Source organism: Octopus bimaculoides, chromosome 18 (genome assembly GCF_046866305.1).
Source record: "Octopus bimaculoides isolate indiv1 chromosome 18, ASM4686630v1, whole genome shotgun sequence".
In the NCBI taxonomy this organism is placed as follows: domain Eukaryota; kingdom Metazoa; phylum Mollusca; class Cephalopoda; order Octopoda; family Octopodidae; genus Octopus; species Octopus bimaculoides.
In genome coordinates this window covers 4,230,375-4,252,172 of record NC_142945.1, presented here as the reverse complement: position 1 = coordinate 4,252,172, position 21,798 = coordinate 4,230,375, and the positions used below count along the sequence as shown (strand labels likewise).

General features: G+C 39.3%; 2 protein-coding genes across 3 annotated transcripts in view; both read right to left on the bottom strand.

Annotated features, from left to right (window-relative positions):
* Positions 1 to 13,127, bottom strand: part of LOC106881514 (ADAM 17-like protease) — a 34,711-nt gene extending 21,584 nt beyond the window's left edge. Inside the window, exons 1-7 of the mRNA XM_089365660.1 lie at positions 12,914 to 13,127; positions 10,070 to 10,199; positions 9,138 to 9,271; positions 8,078 to 8,166; positions 6,138 to 6,235; positions 1,608 to 1,699; positions 1,199 to 1,365 (exon numbers count right to left, since the gene is read on the bottom strand). Of these exons, the coding sequence (XP_089221786.1) occupies positions 1,199 to 1,365; positions 1,608 to 1,699; positions 6,138 to 6,235; positions 8,078 to 8,166; positions 9,138 to 9,271; positions 10,070 to 10,199; positions 12,914 to 12,989 (786 nt within the window). The 5' untranslated portion in view covers positions 12,990 to 13,127. The remainder of the gene's footprint in view (positions 1 to 1,198; positions 1,366 to 1,607; positions 1,700 to 6,137; positions 6,236 to 8,077; positions 8,167 to 9,137; positions 9,272 to 10,069; positions 10,200 to 12,913) is intronic.
* A 2,674-nt stretch (positions 13,128 to 15,801) lies between these two features.
* Positions 15,802 to 21,798, bottom strand: part of LOC106881518 (uncharacterized) — a 10,793-nt gene continuing 4,796 nt past the window's right edge. For both annotated transcript variants that reach the window (XM_089365658.1, XM_014931934.3), the window contains exon 2: positions 15,802 to 19,046. In XM_089365658.1, coding sequence (XP_089221784.1) covers positions 17,990 to 18,988 — 999 coding nt within the window. In that variant the 5' untranslated portion in view covers positions 18,989 to 19,046 and the 3' untranslated portion in view covers positions 15,802 to 17,989. The remainder of the gene's footprint in view (positions 19,047 to 21,798) is intronic.

Genomic DNA, 21,798 nt, shown 5'->3' with positions numbered 1-21,798 from the left:
CACCATTATCGTCACCAAACATCACTAACCACCACCACCATCATTATTATTCATTATTATCCCCACCTTCACCACCATCTTTACCATCAATCACCACAGTCACCATCATCATCCCCACTAAAACTAGCACTTTTTTTATTGTTTGGATTAACAGCACCCCCACCTGACCATTGGAGGCCTTTAGCAGAATGCATGCTTTTTGAAAGTATTTGGACTCACAGAACTTTGGTCAACCAAAAGCTTTACTAGAAGACATCTGCCCAAGATGTCATGCAGTAAGACTGAACTTGAGACTGCTTGGTTGGGAAACAAGCTTCTCAACCACACAAGCACAATGTACACACAGTGACATTTACAAGTCCCTTAACCTCTTCGAGGTTGCTGAAGCGTAACTAGGGCAAGAAAGCAGGTGGTAGGGCTGCACCTTGCTTCCGTGTCAGCTTTGGCTGGGTGCCCTTCCAAACATCAACCACATTACAGTGTGTACTGGGAGTTATTTTTTGTGCCACTGGTGCTAGTGAGGTTGCCAAGCAACTTGCAAGATAGGAAAAGGTAAAATAAAAAAAACCCTTGGCTAAGTGGGGGAAGTACTTAAGAGAGAAGAAGGGCTTTGTGCCAGGTGTTGGGTGGGTTATGTTAGGTGTTGGGTTAACCTGCGCCCTCAGAAATTCTGGGTTGATGTCTGGCACGCTGGAAGACCACTGGGAATGAGGCACCCCTTAGCTTTTGTTAAAACGAGTCTCAAGAATCCATTTCAGAAGCAGGCTGCATCTGCTCCGATAAACAGTGGTGAGTTGGTCAGCGAATCTTCTGTGATGGTCAAGAATTGATGGCAAGATGAGCCGTTATGGATCACACTATCCCAAGGTGTGTATGCAGGTGACTGGGGACCACATGTGAAACTGCATTCCCACTGAGACTCCGAACATGACTCGTTGGTCAGAGCCAGTTCATCCTCACCCTGGGTATACGGCACTGAAAGTACAAAATAAGTTTTGTGAGGGTGGAGGGATACCGTATGATGGGGGGGGGGGACACAAGCGCAGGCGTCTTGTTATAGCAAAGATACGTGGTTACCCAACATAATATAAGGGTAGCTGGGGAAAAAGATAAGATCATAGCAATGGGGTGCCAGAGCGAATCCTGAAGGAGTGAAAGAGTATTATAAGAGGGTGTATATAAATAAATTGGTACTCACTAAATAGTTGGCTGTATTCAAACTGTCTGAATTGCCGATACCTTTGAAGAATGTATAGTCAGCCACAAGGATCATATCACAAGTGTCATGTTTTAGAACGAAACGTTTGCTACGGTGGTGGCCAGAATCTGGATTATCGCCAGAATATTTGGAGAAATTTTTCATGCCTAGAAAATGGATAGAGTGGAGGAAACAGAATAAGAGAGAGAAAGAGAAATAATGTGTATATACAAAAATATGGTTGTTTGTAATTTTAATTATATTTCAAATCTATTTATATCAATTGTGTTGTAACTTGGGAGGGTCACAATGCCAATAATAAACACATGCACTGGTTCTGTTTCACTTCTTGTGAAAATTAACAAAATAAATGAACAAAAGCAAAAACAAAAGCGAAGGTGTGACTTACCTGATTCATGGAATCGTTTGGTTATTTCTAGAGATTTCTCATACTCCTCTTTACTCAGAGTAACACCAGGCTGGCTTCTACAGACAAGTTGGCTGAAACACAGACACAAAACAGAACATGACAGCAACAGCAGTAGCAGTGGTGGTGGTAGCAGTAGCAGGAGTGGTTGTGGTGGAGGTGGGGATGGTTGTAGTGACAGTATTAGTAGTAATAATGGTGGTGGTGGTGGTGGTGGTGGATGTAATAATGGGTTCAAATGAACTGATCCTTTTCAGGGTTCCTGAAACTGATAATGATGGGATGAGGAAGCTAAAACAGCCCCATAGGTAGCTACAGATAACAATACTATTACTACTACTACTACTACTAATAATAATAATAATAATAATAAAATAATAATAATAATAATAATAATAATAATAATAATAATAATAAACTGGAGACAGAAACACCTTGCAGTAAGACCCTACATAGACAGTAATAAACTTGCCAACGTCAGAAGAAACATTATAAAAAAAAAATTACTAACTGAAGTAGAGATTGACCAAATGAAGCAAGCAGTAAAGGATAAAAAGAATGAAACTGCAGCTAAAGAAGATACTACAGAGGAAATAATTATAAACCAGCCCAAGGCTGATGAAAATACAGTAATAATTGAAAGAGTTAAGGTAACTGATAGGCAAAATAAAATACTCTCTGAACCAACCATAAACACTAAGGCAGGTGAAAATCAAATAGATGAAGGAAGTCATACAGAAATCGACGCAACAGAACTACATGATCTAAAAAATCAAATCATGATTGAATGGCTGAAAATTAAAGAAACTAGTATGAATGAACGCGACACTCTCCCCAAAATTCGCAATTCTAACCAAAACCTGAAAATAATTGGTAAAATCCGCCTTGCACTTAAGGATATAATTTCAGCTAATGATGTTGATATTACAGATCTCAACCACCTGTACTATGCATCCGCAAGAATCTCAACGATTCTATGTGGTGAAAAGATTAGAAAAAGACAACACTCCCACAAAAAGCCTTCTTGGCAAGAACGCATTCAACACCAAATTAAGCTGCTTAGATCTGACATAGAATGTTTGAAAAACCTTAAATTTGACAAGAGTATCAAACCTACAAAGACCCAAAAACTAAAGAAAAAATATAACATGAAAACCATAGTTGACATTGATGCCACCATAGAAACCATCAAGCAAAAGGTATGTGCTAAAGCTGCCCGCATAGCAAGGTATGAAAAGCGTGTTAAATTCTTCCGAGATAATAACATGTTCAAAAATAACCCCAAAAATTTCTACAGGAAGATAGGGAAAACACCAGTAACAATAAAGTCTGTCCCATCAAAAGAAGAAGTGCAAGAATTTTGGAATAAAATCTGGGCAGAAGATAAAACACACAATGAAAAGGCCCCTTGGATTGATAGAATAGCTACAGACCTAGACTCCTTAGAGGAGCAAAAGTGGGAGGGGGTCAGGGTAGAAGATATAAGATCTGCTCTCAGGAGGTCAAGCAAATGGAAGTCTCCAGGAAAGGATAAAATTCCTAACTTCTGGTTGAATGCCTTCCCAGAAAGCCATGAACTGCTAACAAAACTTTACAACGATGTTTTGCAAAATCCTAGTTTGATGCCCTCTTGGCTAGTTAATGGTTTAACATTCCTGCTTCCAAAAAATGAGGAAACAAACGAACCAAAAAATTATCGCCCCATAACCTGCTTAACAACAATGTATAAGACGCTAACATCTGTCCTAACCGAGTACACCTATAGTTTTTTAATAGAAAGTAGCATATTCCCTAATGAGCAAAAGGGATGTAAACGTGGATCTTATGGTTGTAAAGATCAGCTACTCATCAATAAGATGATCTTAGAAGATTGTCACAAGCGACACAAAAACTTGTCAATAGCCTGGATAGACTATAAAAAGGCCTTTGATAGCCTACCACATAGCTGGATTAGGAAATGTCTGGAAATGTATAAAATAGCTCCTACTCTGCGAAACTTTTTATCTGTAAGTATGAGATCATGGAGAACCACACTGATGTTGAACAATGACAATGAATCTCTAAATGCTGGAGATGTAAGAATTTCATGTGGCATTTTCCAGGGTGACTCACTATCACCACTCCTCTTCTGTCTAGCCCTAATACCGCTCTCAAAATTGCTCAATGATGCACAGTATGGTTATAAAATATTTGATAAAAATATAAATCATCTCATTTACATGGATGATTTAAAGCTCTTTGCAAAAAATGACCAACAACTCAAAGGCCTACTAGCGATTGTTAAACAATTCAGTGATGACATCAGGATGCAATTTGGCCTTGATAAATGTGCAAAAGCTATCTTTATCAAAGGAAAAATGACAAATACATCTAATGTGAACCTTGACCAGCAAAATGTCATAAAAGAGTTAGAACCAGCGGAGAGCTACAAATACCTAGGGGTAATTGAAGGGGACAATATCAAGCACTCAGTGATGAGGGAAAGGATCAGAAGAGAATGTTATCGCAGGGTGAGAGCAATACTGAAGACAGAGCTGAACGCGAGAAACAGGATCGAAGCGATCAATGCTCTAGCCATACCAGTCGTGACTTACAGTTTCAACATCGTTAACTGGTCAATTACTGAAATATGTAATGTTGACAGAAAAATACGAAAACTGTTGACAATGCATAGAATGCACCACCCTAAGGCAGATATAGAACGTCTTTATCTGCCAAGAAAAGAGGGAGGTCGAGGACTACTACAGCTGGCATTATCAATGAAGGTAGCCACAATTGGCCTAGACACCTATATGAAAAACTCTGAGGACTGGATGCTAAAACTTGTCTTAAAATATGAAAGCAAGAAAGCATCTTACTCAGTAACAAAACAGGCAAAGGAATATCTAAGTGAATTCCAATTGCAACAAATTCAAGAATTAGACGAACTAGAAACACCTACAGAAAAAGCTAAGCGCTTGAAAACCCGTGCTAAAATTGCTGCCTTAGCTATTATGACTGAAAAATGGCATGGAAAACCTCTCAATGGCAAATACCCAAAGAGAGCGAATAATGCAGATATTGACAAAGCCCTTACCCACCAATGGTTAATGGCCTCTGGATTGAAATCAGAAACAGAGGGGTTTATCATAGCAGCCCAAGATCAATGCCTACCTACAAAGAACTACCAGGCCAACATATTAAAGAACGGCAGCTCCCCATTATGTCGTATATGCCAACAACAAAATGAGACCATCGATCATGTTGTCTCCATGTGCAGTCTGCTTGCGCCTACAGAGTATCTCAACAGGCATGATAGAGCTGCACAATATATTCACTGGGTAATATGCAAAAACCTGGACTTGCCCCATGATAAAAACTGGTGGGAACACAAACCACCCCCAGTACTTGAAAATGATCACATTGCACTCCTCTGGAACTTCACCATTCAAACTGACAGAAAGATAGACGCAAATAGGCCAGACATCATACTGAAAGACTTCAGACAAAAATCATGCCTCCTCATTGATATGACTGTCCCAATTGATATAAACGTATCTGTCAAGACCTACCAAAAACTGAGCAAATATAAAGATCTTGAAATAGAAATTAGCAAAATGTGGAATCTGAAGACGAAAACAATACCTATTGTCATAGGTGCCCTGGGAATGACAGCGAAACGGGCTGATTACTACCTAGCTCAGATACCAGGAAACCCCAAAATGGCTGAAGTCCAAAAGATAGTGCTCATGGGAACTGCCCATATCCTACGTAAAATACTGTCTATGTGATCTCAAATTTTAAAGCAAACATAATTTTCTTATGGTTTCTTAAACATTCACTTGAACAAAACTGTACAAATCCAAATATATGGTACCCTAGGCATAACACCTACATGAACTTCTAACTTGTTGTCTCTTGAGGTCTCTGGGTGAGACTTGGATCCAACTTGTACAAATGCAAAACAAAAGTCAAACATAAAATAATAATAATAATAATAATAAACCTTTCTACTAAAGACACAAGGCCTGAAATTTGGGGCAGAGGAGTAGTCGATTATATCGACCCCAGTACTCAGCTGGTACTTAATTTATCAACCCCAAAAGAATGAAAAGCAAAGTCGACCTTGGCGGAATTTGAACTCAGATCATGCAGACGGAAGAAATACTGCTAAGCATTTCGCCCGGTGTGCTAACGATTCTGCCAACTTGCCACCTTGATAATAATGATAATAATAATAATAATAATGATCCTTTCTACTAAAGGCAAAAGGCCTGAAAATTTGGGTGAGGTGTTAGAAGATTATATCAATCCCAGAGTACGCAACTGGTACTTAATTCATTGACCTTGAAAGGATGAAAGGCAAAGTCAACCCCAGTAGAATCTGAACTAAGCATTTTCCTCAGCTAGTTTTTCCTGTTTCTCTGTTCTTGAAAATAATCAGCAATTTTTGGAAGTTAAGAAAGAAAAGCAGAAAAAAATGAATAAAGATGGAGGAGGGGGGGGAGAGAAAAAGTAAAAGAGACAACTTACTTTCCATGGCCCGTCTTGTTGTAGAAACTGACGACATCTGAGCCTTTGTAAATGATCATGGTATGGTTCTTGCTGTTGGGAAGATGACGCCAAGAGGGCTAGACAGAATAGTGGGAGACAAAATTAAAATCAATTTATGTCAGCAACAGGGCACAGCAGGTACCATTGCACACACACACACATACATACATACATACATACACATGCATGTGCACACACACACATACATACAGACACACACATATACATGCACGCACACACACGAGGTGGATAGAGATTTTGTAGGTCCCTTACCAACAGGATTAATAAAGACTCCAGTAATATTTTCAAAAGGCAAACAAAAAAGGTCAAATTACAATCTATTAATTTATTTTTACAAGGCCAATGAGCAATTAAAATTTAAACCTTTGCTTTGAGTAATTTCTCTCCCTTCCCCAAGTCTAAGAGGCCCAGTAAAGGGGTCATAAGCAGTGATCTCCCCTAATGACACAAAAAAAATTAACCATTGGAAATCTAGATCAGTATTGAACCCTTCAACATTCAGATTATTCTGTCGAACGTGGTATTTATTCAAATTGTTTGGAGTGAACCATGGCTTATCTCATAGCTTTGAGATGTCAATGGTGTGGTGGTTTATTACTCGAATGACACTGTAAGGTAGGTGTGAGAGGCTGGATATGGCTAGTTTGAACATTAAAACCCTTTCGTTATCATATTTCTGTTGAGATGCTCCGTGTTTCTTTCAATTAATTTTAAATATAACAAAGAATGTAGTAAAATAACTTAGTTGTCATTCAGCTAATGTTAGGAACATAAATTGTGACTAAGGTTTGGTGGAAGGTTTTAATTTAAAACTTATGAAAACAAAACGTTTGTACTACAGAGCCGGAAGTGGTTTTAGCCGAGTTGGTATCAAAAGGGTTAAATGAGTAGAATATTTAGGCCGGATTTGGCTGGTTTAAATGCCAAAGGGTTAAAGTGTTTAGAGATAACAAATTCATTCCAAGTCAAACTATAACCACAATTACAAACATGCACAAGCAAGCAAGCAACCAAAATTCTTTTTTTACTGATATATTATTATATTCGTGTTTGGATAAAATAGATAAAAACAAGTTGCTATAGTTACAGATAAGGGACAACCGGAAAACGGGTGATAGAAATAGCATTTTATTTTTTGTACTGAGTCACATTTTTTCCACAAAGCCACATTTCAATATGCGTAGCTAACTACTACAGAAACTAACAGCAAAGAAGTCATTCCTCTCTCAACTGGTTCCATGACTTGGCTGTTGTCCTCCTGGCAAGTAAGACATCGCTGACCAACAAGCTAATGATGGTACCTCTACACAGTTGCTTGACCTGCTAAAAATAGCAGTAAAATACTCAACACATTATGTGGCTTAGGTAAAGAATACGCACACCCGGTGTTTAGGGTCAGGAGTTAGGGTTAGGGTTTTTTTTGTTACATATTCTTTACCTCCGCCTTTTATGCTATAATTCAACCCAGAGCTCATAGTCCTGCTGGAAACTGCAAGGCGACCCCCCCCCCCCGCCACCAACAGGGCAGGTGGCACGAAAGGAGCTCCCAGTCCATATTGTAAAGTGGTTGGCATTAGAAAGGGCAACCAACTGGAAAACCCCACGCCAAAGCAGGCACTGGAGATCAATCTAGTCTTTGGAACATCGGCTCCAGTAAAAACACGCCAGCATGGAATATGAACACAAGATGATGAAGATGATGATGAGGAGGAGGATGACGATGAGGATGATGATGATAATGATGATGATGATGATGATGATGATGTGATGATGATGACGATGACAAGATAAAGGGAACATCAAGAGTTTTCATCATTGACACAAAGAGGAGGGGGTCCATTTAGTTTTGCATCATTTCTGAACCCTGAGTATCAAAAGTGTTATATCACAGAGCTCACCTCAACTGTATAGGTGTCATTAGGGGTGGTTATGGTGGCCAGTAAGTCCTCACCTTCCCATACAGCTTCAACATGTGAATGAGCATCGTCTACATTAAATGGAAGAAAAGAGAAATAAAACAAACATTAAGAACATGTAAACATTGATTGAGAGAGAGAGAGAGAGAGAGAGAGAGAGAAACATTGATTGAGAGAGAGTGAGAGAGAGTGAGAGAGAGAGAGAGAGAGAGTTTGTATTCTACTCAGCTTTGTGTGTTTGTTGATTGTAACAGTGAAGAGAGTAAGGCTTGAGTGATTAGGGTTAGGGTTAGGGTTAGGGTTCAAGGTGACTAGAGTGAATAAGTGAAGTCTGAGTAAAGAGCGAATGGGACAGAAGTCTGAGTCAAGAGCGAGTGGGACTGAAGTTTGGGTCGTGGTGGAGTGAGACTGAAGTTTGAGTCAAGAGCAAGTGAAACTGAAGTCTGAGTTGAGGTGGAGTGAGACTGAAATCTGAGTAAAGAGCAAGTGAGACTGAAGTCTGGGTCAAGATAGAGTGAGACCTCTGTTTAGAGAGTAAGACTGACATTTGAGTGTAAAATGTATCCTTTGCCTACAGCCAACCATGACAAGTTTTGACATGCATAAACCATTGAATTTATTGAGAGTGACACTTCTTATTTCCCTTCATCGTCAGGTGCATTTACTGATTGTAAACAATGGCCTCACTGTTCATACACTGTCCTTTGCTTGCAGTCCACCACAAAAGCATGTGACAACCTCAGACATGTCCTTGGCACATTAGGGGGTTTTCATAAACAAAAGACTCATTCACAGAGTGTCATTTGTTTCCATGTAACTGTATCCAGGCTGTTCATAGTTCATTAGGCAGTGGTGGTCATGGTGGGGTTATTAGTTTGCTTGGAAATAAGGGAGAGTAAGGGATCAGGAAGGGCATCTGATCACAGAGAACTCTGCTCCAAGAATACTCTCACCTGCACCAGGTAAATACAGAAAAGAAGATATTAAAACGATGATGATGATGATGATGATGATGGTGATATGAACGAACTTACTGACACACCTTGTAGCGCTCCTTGATAAAAGGCATTCTTATCAACAAAGAGTGAAGATTCGTGACCGTCTGCATCGACTACAGTGGCTTCGAAATCGTGGGTCAAAACCTGCTGGCTGGAGCGTAAATAAAAATTGAAGTCCCTGGATAGAAATAATGAAAATAAAAAATACAAGTAGCAAACATCAAAAAATAACCCCCCCCCCCAGGTAATGTTATCAATTCTTGCTTTATTTTGAGAATTTCTTCAAATTAACCAAAAAATACATCAAGAGAAAAATGTGGAAAACACTCAAAAACCTTAATTTAAACCATAACTATACAAATATAGCTATGGCCAGACTGGAGCACTTGAACATCACGAAAACATAATTTGAGGTTTGTATTTAATAGTTAGTGAGGATGGGCTTGAGTCACTAGAATGAGTGAGAGTGACGTCTGTGCCAACAGAGTGAGTGAGTGATAGTGAGGCCTGTGCCAAAAGGGTGAGTGAGACTGACATTTAAGTCAAGAGGGAATGAGAGTGAAGTTTGAGTCAATAGTGAGTGAGACTTAAGTTTGAGTTAAGAGTGAGTGAGAGATCTGTGTTGATAGAATAAGACTGATGTCAGTTTCAACAGGGTAAGTGTGATGTTTAAATTAAAAGAGTGAGTGAGAGTGAGGCTCAATTTAGTATAAAGTCAGTGAGAGTGCAGGTTTGAGTGTAGGTGAACAGAGTAGCAAGTACGCATAAAGTTTGAGTCAACAGAATGAGTGAGAGAGATGCCTGATTGTGAGGTTAAGAGAAGAGAATACCCTTTGAGCCACTGCACAAACAGACCCCAGCAACGAGGATTTAGAATTGGAAGTAGAAAATCAATCAGCCCTTGTCACTGAATAAACCCTCCAGCCCTTGAAATACACAAAAATAACATTGTTCTTAACGAACATTAGCAACCTACCTGCCTAGTCCTTTCAGGTGTACAAACTTAAGGTGTGACTGGGGGTTGGCGTCAATGCTACGTTTAGTGATTATGTGAATGTCTGTAGATTTCAGGGTTTCAAAATAGTGCAGTTTCTGGTTTATGTTTCCTGCAAAAGACAAAGTGTGCACTGGGAAATACAAACAGATAAACGACGTACTACATTGGAAGAGTTTGAGAAAGGGACAGGGCTGTGGTGCAGTGTGGTGTGATGATCGGGGAAGAGGAGTGAAGGCCTGCATGCAGGTGCAAGGAAGGGAAAATTAATGACCATGATCTAAATAAAAAATAGCAGCCAAACCTGCTATGAAGCCATTATATCACTCATATTATTTCTCTTCACAATAAAGACTGTCTTTGGGTGACATGCTAAATAGAATCCACAACTTGAAAATAACTGGTTAATTCCCTACTGCAATTTCAACGTTAGGAACCTCTTAAGGGACACACATATAGACCCAGGAAGATGTGGGGCGAAGTGAAAGGGGTAGACCCAGGAAGACATGGGACGAAGTGGTGTAAGAAAGGATCTTCAAATGTTGAGCATCACAGAGAGGAAGAGAGTGGACTGAGACTGTTGGTGGTTTGCTCTGCTTGAGAAGACACATCAAGCTAAGTAAATACATTGGTCATCCATGCAGACAGGCATGTCCTCTGCACCCCTCCTTCTTCAGCTGACCATTCCAAATCTTGCAGGCTTGGGGGTGCTGATGCCACCTAAAAAGCACCCATACTGGTGGAATGTAAATGCACCCATGCTGGTAGCTGTGTAAAGACAGCCAGTACAATCTGTGAAGTGGTTGGCATTGGGAAGGGCATCCAGCCAGAGAAACCATGTCAAAACGGACAGGGAGCCAAAGAAGCTCCTCTCAAGCAGTCCAACCCATACCAGTATGGAAAACGGTTCTTAAATGATGATGATGATAAGCTTCTTTCAGTTTCCAACCACCAGATTCACTCACAAGTCTTTGCTTCAGCAGTTTTCAACTGCAGCTCCCAGGGCCTCAAGTGGCCCTTGATGGTCTTCACTAAATAAATATAATTTTTTTTTTTTTAATTCACTTGTGTTTTACTTTTTTGGTGTGACCCCTGATAAAAATCCAGGTTTTGGATCTGACCCCAGATATTAAAAAGGTCAAGAACCACTGCTTTGGTCCATCCAGGGCTATTGTAGAGGACACATGCCCAAAGTGCCATGCAGTGGGACTGAACCTGAAACCATATGACAGGAAAACAAACTTCTTAACCTCATGGCTCTGTCTGTGCTGACCAAAGTCACGCCTGCATTGACAACAAAATACAGTTGGCAAAGGCAATCCTATAGGCAGTATCATATTTTAATGAGCTAAATTCATAACAACAATGAAATAAAGTTTAGTTGAAAGAATCTATTTATAAAAAAAAAGCCACAGAAAAACTCCAATAAACGACTAATGCTTTCTTTTTGTTTCATTGTTTTACTTCAAATATAAAATAAAACGCATTTGTGTGTTTTTCCACATCCATGTAATGTTACTAAATATTTAAATTGCTGTTACCATTGTATACAAGTAATATATTATTACTTTTTAAAAAACTAAAAATATTGCTTAATTACTTTAATTATCATTCATGGTATTTAAATGTAATGCAACATATTTTTCAAGCCTTTGTGTGTTTAAGCCTATTCAAATTACTCTGTCAAATGTAATCCTTATTCAGTCAATTTTTTTTTTATATATATATATATAATTAATCCCGTGGAGGTGCAATGGCCCAGTGGTTAGGGCAGCGGACTCGCGGTCATAGGACCGCGGTTTCGATTCCCAGACCGGGCGTTGTAAGTGTTTATTGAGCAAAAACACATAAAAAGCTCCACGAGGCTCCGGCAGGGGATGGTGGCGAACCCTGCAGTATTCTTTCACCACAACTTTCTCTCACTCTTACTTCCTGTTTCTGTTGTACCTGTAATTCAAAGGGTCACACTGTGTCACACTGAATATCCCCGAGAACTACGTTAAGGGTACACGTGTCTACCTCCAGCTTTAAAAATATCAACTAAGACAGAGTTGTTGTTATTTTGTTACACAAACTTCCTCGAATTCTTCACCCATGAGGTAGTGGCATTCATCCCTGGATTGCGCCAAAAACAGTTAAAAATGAAAGCTTTACTCCCTGAAATACTGCCTGTCTAAAAGAGATCTCGAAACGGTAGTTTCTTTTTCCTTGCGACATCAAATATATTTTACAGTTTAAAACAATCAAGGTGTGTGTGTGTGTGTGCATATATGTATGTATATTTACGTATGCGTTTATATATAGCTATGTGTGTGTACGTATATTTATGAGTATGTACTTGTATATATATATATATATATATATATATATATATATATATATATATATATATATATATATATATCTGTGTATGTATATTTGTGTGTATATACGTTTGTTTATGTATGTATGTTTATGTGTATGTTGAATGTATACATGTATTTGTTAGCATATGTGCCTGTATGAAGAATTATAAAGTCGTAAAAGACCTATGTGAACAAGCTTCCTGTCCCAGTTGTTGCTTTCTCCACTTCATCACTTCACGTACGTTGTCAAAGTTCTCTCAAGAGAGGTATGAAAGCCCCCAAATCCCATGTCTCCAGATGCCAGAGAGGTTCTGTGTGTATATCTATAGAGATAGATACACATGAATAATTTTGTGTGTATACATACATATATATATAAATATATATATGTGTGTGTGTGTGTGTATGTATGAATTTGTGTGTGTGTGTGTGTATGTTTGTTTGTATATATAGGTGTGTACGAACATATATTCCAACTTACCAGTGACGGGAATAAAACCACACGCAGCGAGACAAATAAATAACACAAATACTGTTACATGGCAATAATCCATCATAACGAGGAACTGAACTAATTAAAGCTAATTAATTAACTATTACTAATTACTAAACAGGATAGCTTAGGCAGGAGACAACACCCCGCCTGGAAAGAAGAGTGCGTCATTCAGGGGGAAGTTACTCTAGACGCTTAACATTACAAACAAAAGAGTGAGTCAGTTTCACTTCGCACTTTGTTCCCACCCCCACTCCGACTTCACCTCACTGGTTCTATGCTTCGCTGTGTTATGGTTCGAAGCCAGATCGAATCTAGCTAAAACTGTGGGGTTCCATTTTTTTATTTTTTATCTTGCTTTTATTTCAACGAAATTGGGCGTAAGGGCTGACGTGGGTGTATGGCTAAAAACGTTCGCTTCGTAATTCCGTGGTTTTTCAAATCAGGTTTTGTCCCACTACGCGGTATTTTGAACAAGTTTCTTCTCCTGTAGCCCTGGGCCGATCAATGCCTTGCGAGTGAATTATGCACACATATTCTTTTATTCTTTTTCTTGTTTTCAGTCATTTGACTGCGGCCATGCTGGAGCACCGCCTTTTGTCGAGCAAATCGACCCCAGGACTTATTTTTTTATAAGCCTAGTACTTATTCTATCGATCACTTTTCCCGAACCGCTAAGTTACGGGGACGTAAACACACCAGCATCGGTTGTCAAGCGATGTTGGGGACAAACAAACACACAAACACACACACACACACACACACACACACACACACACACACACACATGCACACACACATTAATATATATATACGACGAGCTTCTTTCAATTTCCGTCTACCAAATCCACTCACAAGGCTTTGGTCGGCCCTAGGCTATAGTAGAAGACACTTGCCCAAGGTGCCACGCAGTGGGATTGAACCCGGAACCTTGTGGTTAAGTACTCCTGCGCCTATATATATGTGTGTGTGTGTGTGTCTTTTAATTTTTATTTGCTTTAGTCGTTTTGAAGGGTTTATTCGTATTAATCAACCCCCAGTACGTGTTTTTTAAACTAAAGTCTGGTACTTTGTCCATTGATCTCTTTTTCCCGAGCCACTAAGTTATGAGGACGGGAACAAACCAACATCAGTTGTCAAGCAGTGGTGGGGGTCAAATATAAACACAAAGACACACATCTATATGTATGTATATGTGAGTATATGCGTGCGTGCGTGCGTGCGCTCGCGCACGTTGTGTGTGTCTGCTAAATTTGGCCGGCCCAGGGTTATAGAAGAAAACGCGTGCTCTTGGTACTGTACAATAGGGTTGAACCAGGAGCCATGTGGCTTGAAGTAAATTTCTTGCCACGCAGTCATGCCTACATCCCCCTCTCTCTCCCTCTCTCTCTCTCTCTCTCTCTCTCTCTCTCTCTCTCTCTCTCTCTCTCTCTCTCCCTCTGTTTGTTGGCTACGTTGAGGCCCAAATTTTCTCAAGTTTCACTGGTCCCACTCCCGAACTATACGGCTGTTATATTGACGACTGTATCGGTGCAACCTCACTCTCCCGCGAACATCTGGACTCCTTCCTCTCTTTAGTCAAATCTTTCCATTCTGTCCTCCACTTCTCCTGCACTATCTCTGACACCTCTGTCTCCTTTCTTGACATTTCAGTCAGCATTCATCACTCCACTCTCACCACCTCCATCCACTGCAAACACGCAGACTCACACTCATACCTCAACTTCTCCTCCTCCCACCCTAAACACACCAAGCTTTCCATCCCCTATTCCCAATTACTCCGTCTACGCAGGCTTTGTAGTGACGACCATGACTTTGAGACTCAGTCTCAACTCATGGCTCGACACTTCATCCTACGTGGATATCCTCTCACCACTATCCACGCATCTCTTCATTCTTAATACCTCCTGGCAGATTCGAATCTGAATATCTGATCCCTGTTGCTTTTCCTCATCGGAGAATACCTCCTCTCTTTCGACTATATATGTTTATAGCACACAGGATTCATCGGTGTAAGTGGATTTCGAGACGCCACCGTATTTTGGTTTTATTGTGTGCCTCTTCAGTCACAGCTACTCCGCCTGACTGAGGAATCTAATCTTATACAAAACCACAAACAAATTATTTGCTGATGCAGGAAGATGCCTGCCAAACATATATTTTTGTTACTGAATATGTTAGTGTTATTTAATTTCTGAACAGTTTTGCTGCCGTTTGTTTATGTAGTTTGATTTCTTTATCTATCAGTTTCTACTAAGATTGAGACGCGAGTAAAATTAATAAGAAGCGAAAATAAAACTTTGGAAACAGCAACGCCGCCATAACTTACGTGGAAACCGTGAGCGTGCTTTAAAGGCTGATTATCAGTGAAAGACTTGAAAGTGAACGTAAGATCGTAATACTTCATGCAAAGTAAAGTAAATATAACAAATAATCCAGAATCCTTGTCCGGTAGCGGATTGATCCCAAAATCTAATCAGTTTGTGCCAGTCACGAGGCCAAACGTCTCTGTAAGTTTCATCCGACTCCATCTAGGGGTTCTTGAGATATCTTGATCACGGACAAGCAAACAAACACAACTGAAAACAATACCTCCGCCTTTGCTAAATCGGAGGTAACGTTATTATACAGGCCTATTTTTAATATATACAATCGGAAACCACTGTTTCCGTAACTTTATTTCCAGAATATTGATCCAGAGATTGATGTCATCAACATTTCCAGCTTTGCGCGTATATACTGGTCAGCACGCTTAAATCCACGTAAGTGTGAACTTTTTTTTTTTAATTTCTAATTTAATTTAGCAGAAATTATAACAATAGGAGTAATATTTAATAATAATTAATTTTTATTTGCAAACTAATTTAAAACAAGAGATCAAGAAAATAAATATCACATATATAAATCGGAGACAAATAAAATTTACATGATTGAGTAATTCAAAAAAAGGGGAAGAAAACACGAAGTAGTTTTCTTAAGGAATAAATGATAACTGCTTATGTAGTAACCGTAATGTTTAACGGTCAAAATAAAAGGGAATAAAAAAGAATAAAGATAACATGGCTACGTTCGTCCACTGGAGGGTATGTGAAAAGTACGGCCTTCACAGAGCACAGAAATGGTACGAACATGAACCAGAAGGAGAACAAGGGATATAAGATCATTTGCAGTGAAGAATTTGTGTTGCAATGTTCTTATGTGATGTGATCTCGACCTTTGTAGGGGACGCATTGCATAGGGGCCTAGTCTTGGGTAAATTGTAAACATAATGCCAATATCATTTGGATAATATATATATATATATATATATATATATATATATATATATATATATATATGATAACTGCTTGAATCCTCTGAAACGTTTGAAACTTTTCCATTAATCAAAATCCACATGACGACATAACTATGTCACATAGGAAAAAACAGCTATTACTTCATTTGAAGTTTTTACTACATAAAGTTTAAGATATATACTGTTATATTGCTCACACAGTGGCTGTGTGAGCTACGAAATCCTCGTCGCCACTGTTATATCGCACGTTCGGATGACCTCTACTCAACTACACCGACATCTGGACTTCTCCCTAAATATCTACGTATTGGGTTAGCCTACTTCATCGTCTGAGGGCATCGATACAACATATACATAGCAATGTTTTCCATAAGACTGATTTACATTTTAGCAAAATCTCCCTCTTTCTGGCAGCAATTGCAGATACCATTTAGGTATGGCTCTCCATTCTGTCATTGAAAATTTTACCATAAAAATGCAATTTGTCTTCTCTTTAAAAGAAGTCGTTATTGTATTGATCCATTCTCTTACTATTGTCTTATTATCGTATTATAATACCATGTAGAAATTATTAGTATGCTTCGGCATTATTCGGGGCGAGATCAATAAGGATATTATTTCTATAAAATATAATAAATTGTCTTTTGAGACGCGACCTATATGTTTCATGGCTAGTCATTGTCGTATTTCAACCTCTGATGATGTCACTCGGTGCGGTTTGCAATCTTCCTTTCATTCAGCGCCCATCTTGTGACTCCACTCGTTTTCCGTATTGTTCTGTCACGGTATTAACAATGTGTGTGTGTGGGGGGTGGGGGTGCGTTAATGAATGAGTGTTGTTATTGTCGTTTAGGCTCTGATCAGTCCTGATCAGGCAGACACTTTTTAAATCAAAGACACTCCAGTTATGACTCTCCTTCCTTTCTATTAAGTCGGTCAGTCATAATACATCAAGAACTGTGCAATCCGATTGCGCCTTCCTTGTTTCTTTTTAAGACACTAGGGTAGGATTTTGAGGAAAATTTAGTCGCTGTTTCTAGCAGTTGTAACAACTACGAAGAAGAGGAAAGTGTCAGCTGTCCACAGACTAAGGTGACACTTATTTTACTGGTCATGCTTCAAGAACCCCGCGGAGAACTCTTGCAGTTCAAAGCAATGATGATTTTCGTAGGAGTTCTTATCTTTAAGTTCGTTCCAATCACTTTTTGAGCCATGCTGGTAGTTCTTTACTGATACTTTCAAATGCACCAATTGGTATCACGTCCACTTTCTTCATTGCCCACATTATTATTATTATTATTATTATTATTATTATTATTATTATTATTATTATTATTATTATTATTATTATTGGCTTAGAAGTTAAAGGGTAGTGACCATGCTTTTTCATGACTTCTAAGATTGATTGGGGTCAGGGGAAGGAGATATCACCAGAAACGTGACCTGAATGCTTGCATTAGAGCAGACACTACAAAAATCTCTCATGGAGCAAGTTCTGGTGTCAAAGCAGGCGATAGATTGTCTGCTGAGAATTGAAATCCAGTTATAAACGAAATTCCTTTTTATGAGAAACTGGCCAACGCAGCACTAAGACATCGGTTCAATAACAATATTGTACAATCCATTAATTGAACAGATACCACAAAAAGACTTTTTACTTCGTAGACAGTATTTTTTATAAAAATATCTTGTCTGAGTTTTTCTAGTTTCTTCTAGGCTGCTCTTAACCCGTGTAGACATCATTTTCAAAAGTATTGTTAATTTTTCATTTAATCTCTGCTGTCTTTATCGCAAATGTCTTCCTCAGCCTTCGGTACATATACTACCAAATGGGTTTTCTTTTTGCTATTTTCCAACTTGACTTCTTTTCTGTTGCTTTTACCATTCTTTGTCTTTCCATCTGTCGCATTGGTAACTTCTAAATTTGGTGTGTTTGGCGGTGCTTTGATTCCGTGAAGATTCCTAGAAGATCCGCTCGATGCAAACGATGATGACGAAGATGAATTCTTATGGCCATGAAACATTTGCGAACCCATATCTAAAAACAAACACGACATATAGTCTTTGAAATAGTTCATTCCTAACGGAAGGGCACACGATGCGTTATATTTGCGTAGACAATTGGCTGCAACATTCTGATTTTGCTCCCACCAATGGTAAATGCATTCCTCTTTCTTATGGGTTTTTACGGGCTGTAAAAACATTGAAGAGCTGTCCATGTTCTGAATAGAAGGGAAATAACTAACTATTTTTTTACCTTTCATATTAACTCTTTTACAGTTTTCAGACGAAGAATTCGACTCTTTCTTTGAGACATCAATATGTGGAAGTACACAACCTCGGTTTCGGCAGAGACCAGCTATTATATTTTTCTCTCCTTTTGTCAAATCTGTTCCTTCCGGCAAGAAGAGTTTATGGCAGACGACCTGTCGTCTGCCATTGTTTTCCCTTGATAATTCATTTCGATTAGATTCACTCAATGAACATATTGAAGACAAAGTGGCCATTTCTTGGTAAATTTTAGAAACCGGAGCATTCTCTAAAGATTTCTCGCTCCAGTCGTGAAAGGAAGCGATATTAGCTCGGTTGAACTTATTATTATTATTATTATTATTATTATTTTGGCGATATGAACAGTCGGAAGGGATAGGAACGTTTGACCGTTTCGAAATCTGATTCAGGTGCTTGACATTCAAATGGTGTGGAACAGACAACGGCTTTGTATGTGGAGAGAATGATGGTGATGTTGGTGCTGTCGGTAATATCATTGGTAATGTTGTAGAAGATGTTGATGATTGAAGCAGAGATGGCGGTGCCAACCAGGATCTGAAATAAGCAAATAAATAAATAAATATGTATATATACTGAACCACAAAAGAAACGTCACACACATACTAAATAGAAACCGATTTATTAACAGACTGCCCAGCATTGATTGAAGAGTGATAATTAAGAAACCGTTCTTTCCTAATGATAAAACGTCATTTCCTGAAACATGTCTGACGTCACATGGTGTCACGTGATGGCGGAGTGTTCTGGATCCAAAGAGATGAACTCAATATCTCGTGTGACCACCGTTAGCCTTGATTACCGCTAAGCATCTATTTTTTTACTTTTCATATTAACTCTTTTACAGTTTTCAGACGAAGAATTCGACTCTTTCTTTGAGATATCAATATGTGAGAGTACACAACCGGTTTCGGCAGAGACCAGCTATTATATTTTTCTCTCCTTTTGTCAAATCTGTTCCTTCCGGCAAGAAGAGTTTATGGCAGACGACCTGTCGTCTGCCATTGTTTTCCCTTGATAATTCATTTCGATTAGATTCGCTCAATGAACATATTGAAGACAAAGTGGCCATTTCTTGGTAAATTTTAGAAACCGGAGTATTTTCTAAAGATTTCTCGCTCCAGGCGTGAAAAGACATTTGTACATTGAATGCACGAAACGGTTGATGAAGGCCACAGAGATAGCAGCCCACACTTTGTTAAAATTTGCAGTGAGTTGTGCCGCAGTTGTCGGCCTGGGGTGGATGTCATTTAGCCTTCTTTGGATTTCGTCCCACAGGTGCTCTAGGGGGTTCAAGTCTGGACTTAGAGCAGGCCATGGCAGTGTCTGGATGTTGTGCTGTTGGAGGAAGTCTGTAGTCAACCTGGCAGTAGGGGCACGGGCGTTGTCGTGTTGGAACACGTGATTCTGATGACATGTAAAGTATTGCACAATGTGAGGCTTCAACACTTGGTCGATGTAGCGAGCAGCGATTGCTCCATTGCTCCAGCCTCGGCCGATGTTTTTGAAGACCACTGGTCCAAGTTTCTGGTTGAGTGCAATCCCGCCCCATAAGTCTCTCTCCACCACACAGCCATCGGCATGACGTTCACCCCTTCTTCTCCAAACCCTAGCTCTGCCATGTGCCACTGAAACGCAATATCGACTATATATATATATATATATATATATATATATGCTTAGTTATTACTGTTTGTGTAGTTGTTGTTCTTGTTGTCGTCATGGTTAGTGCTGCTAGTGGTCGTGGTAGCGATAGCGTTTTAGTTGTTAACGTTGCTGTTGTTGTTGTAATCTAATATTAATTGATCATCTCATCTCATCCAACACATTCAGTCTGAGTTTACGTGATAACAACAAAATAACGCAGTAACTATTGACAACGATGTGCCTGTCTGTCTGCCTGTCTGTCTGCCTGTCTGTCTGTCTGCCTGTCTGCCTGTCTGTCTGTCTGTCTGTCTGCCTGCCTGTCTGTCTGTCTGTCTGACTGCTTTCCCCTTTGGTAATTAACATATTCGACACGGTCTGTTTGTGCCTCTCTCTCACGCTCACTCTCTCTGTCTCTCTGTCTCTGTCTACCTGTCTACCTGTCTGTCTCTATCTATCTAGATTGATAGATAGACAGACAGACAGACAGACAGGTAGACAGATAGACAGACAGATATATAGATATATAGATAGATAGATAGATAGATAGATAGATAGATAAATAGATAGATAGATAGATAGGTAGGTAGGTAGGTAGGTAGGTAGGTAGGTAGGTAGGTAGGTAAGTAGGTGGTAGGCAGAGAGGAAGGAAAGCAAACGAAATCTAAGGTTGCCATCACAAGTTGTCCCATCAATAAATAATGATTATATATCGATTACAACCATAGGTATTCTGACATATAGGACAGAATAATCTGGAATAATTACACTCTAAGGTTTCACTTTTTATTGTTTTATGTAACGTTGTAAATTAGTTAAACGGAAATTGATTGGGGCAGTTACTATAATAACAGGTTCTGGGTCTTTCTAGATACGAAAAATTTAGAGACGAGGCTGTTAGTTTTTGACAAATATATAACAATAAAGAAGAGTATGAGGGGGTGGGGCTAGAAAGTTCCTGGTTTTGGGTAAAAGAAAATACAAGAGAATCAGTTAACTGTGATTTTATTCAACATATTCCCATTTCAGATTCATACACTTATAGCAGTGATCCTTCAGTATTTCTAAGCCCTGTAAAGGAACTTGGAAGGCTGAGCCCTCAACAAGGCCTTTCGTGATACCCTTAAAGCCAAGAGCTTTTCAGCGCACCCTCGTAGTATATGGGAGAAACTAATTAACTGGTTAGGAGAGATTAACAGGGACAGTATCACTTACAACGAACTTGGATCGGGAATGGCAATTGACTGGTTTCTCGATACGATGTACGAAGGATGTTCTTTTAGTGCTCGTGTGAACTCTCTGAAACAAGAGGACACAGAAATCATTCGATGGGCCCCGGAGGGCGGGGGCACAGTATGGTAACATATCTTCACTTCTGATCTTTAACATACAGCAGTAGGCGTTTGCTATCCGATTCCAAGAAGACGTATGCATATTTTGAGGGGCAATTTGTTGGACTTCTCGCAAGGAGCAGTGGACTGGAGATGTTAGACTAATTTGACAGTTTGCAGTGTGACTCTCGGTTGAATTTTCAAACTAGAGTCAAGGTAAACCCGATTTAGCAAATGAAATTTTGGACGTGTTGAATGATTGTGCAATAGGCAAATCGCAGGACTTGATGGTCTTTGTTGCCAACAGTATTCTT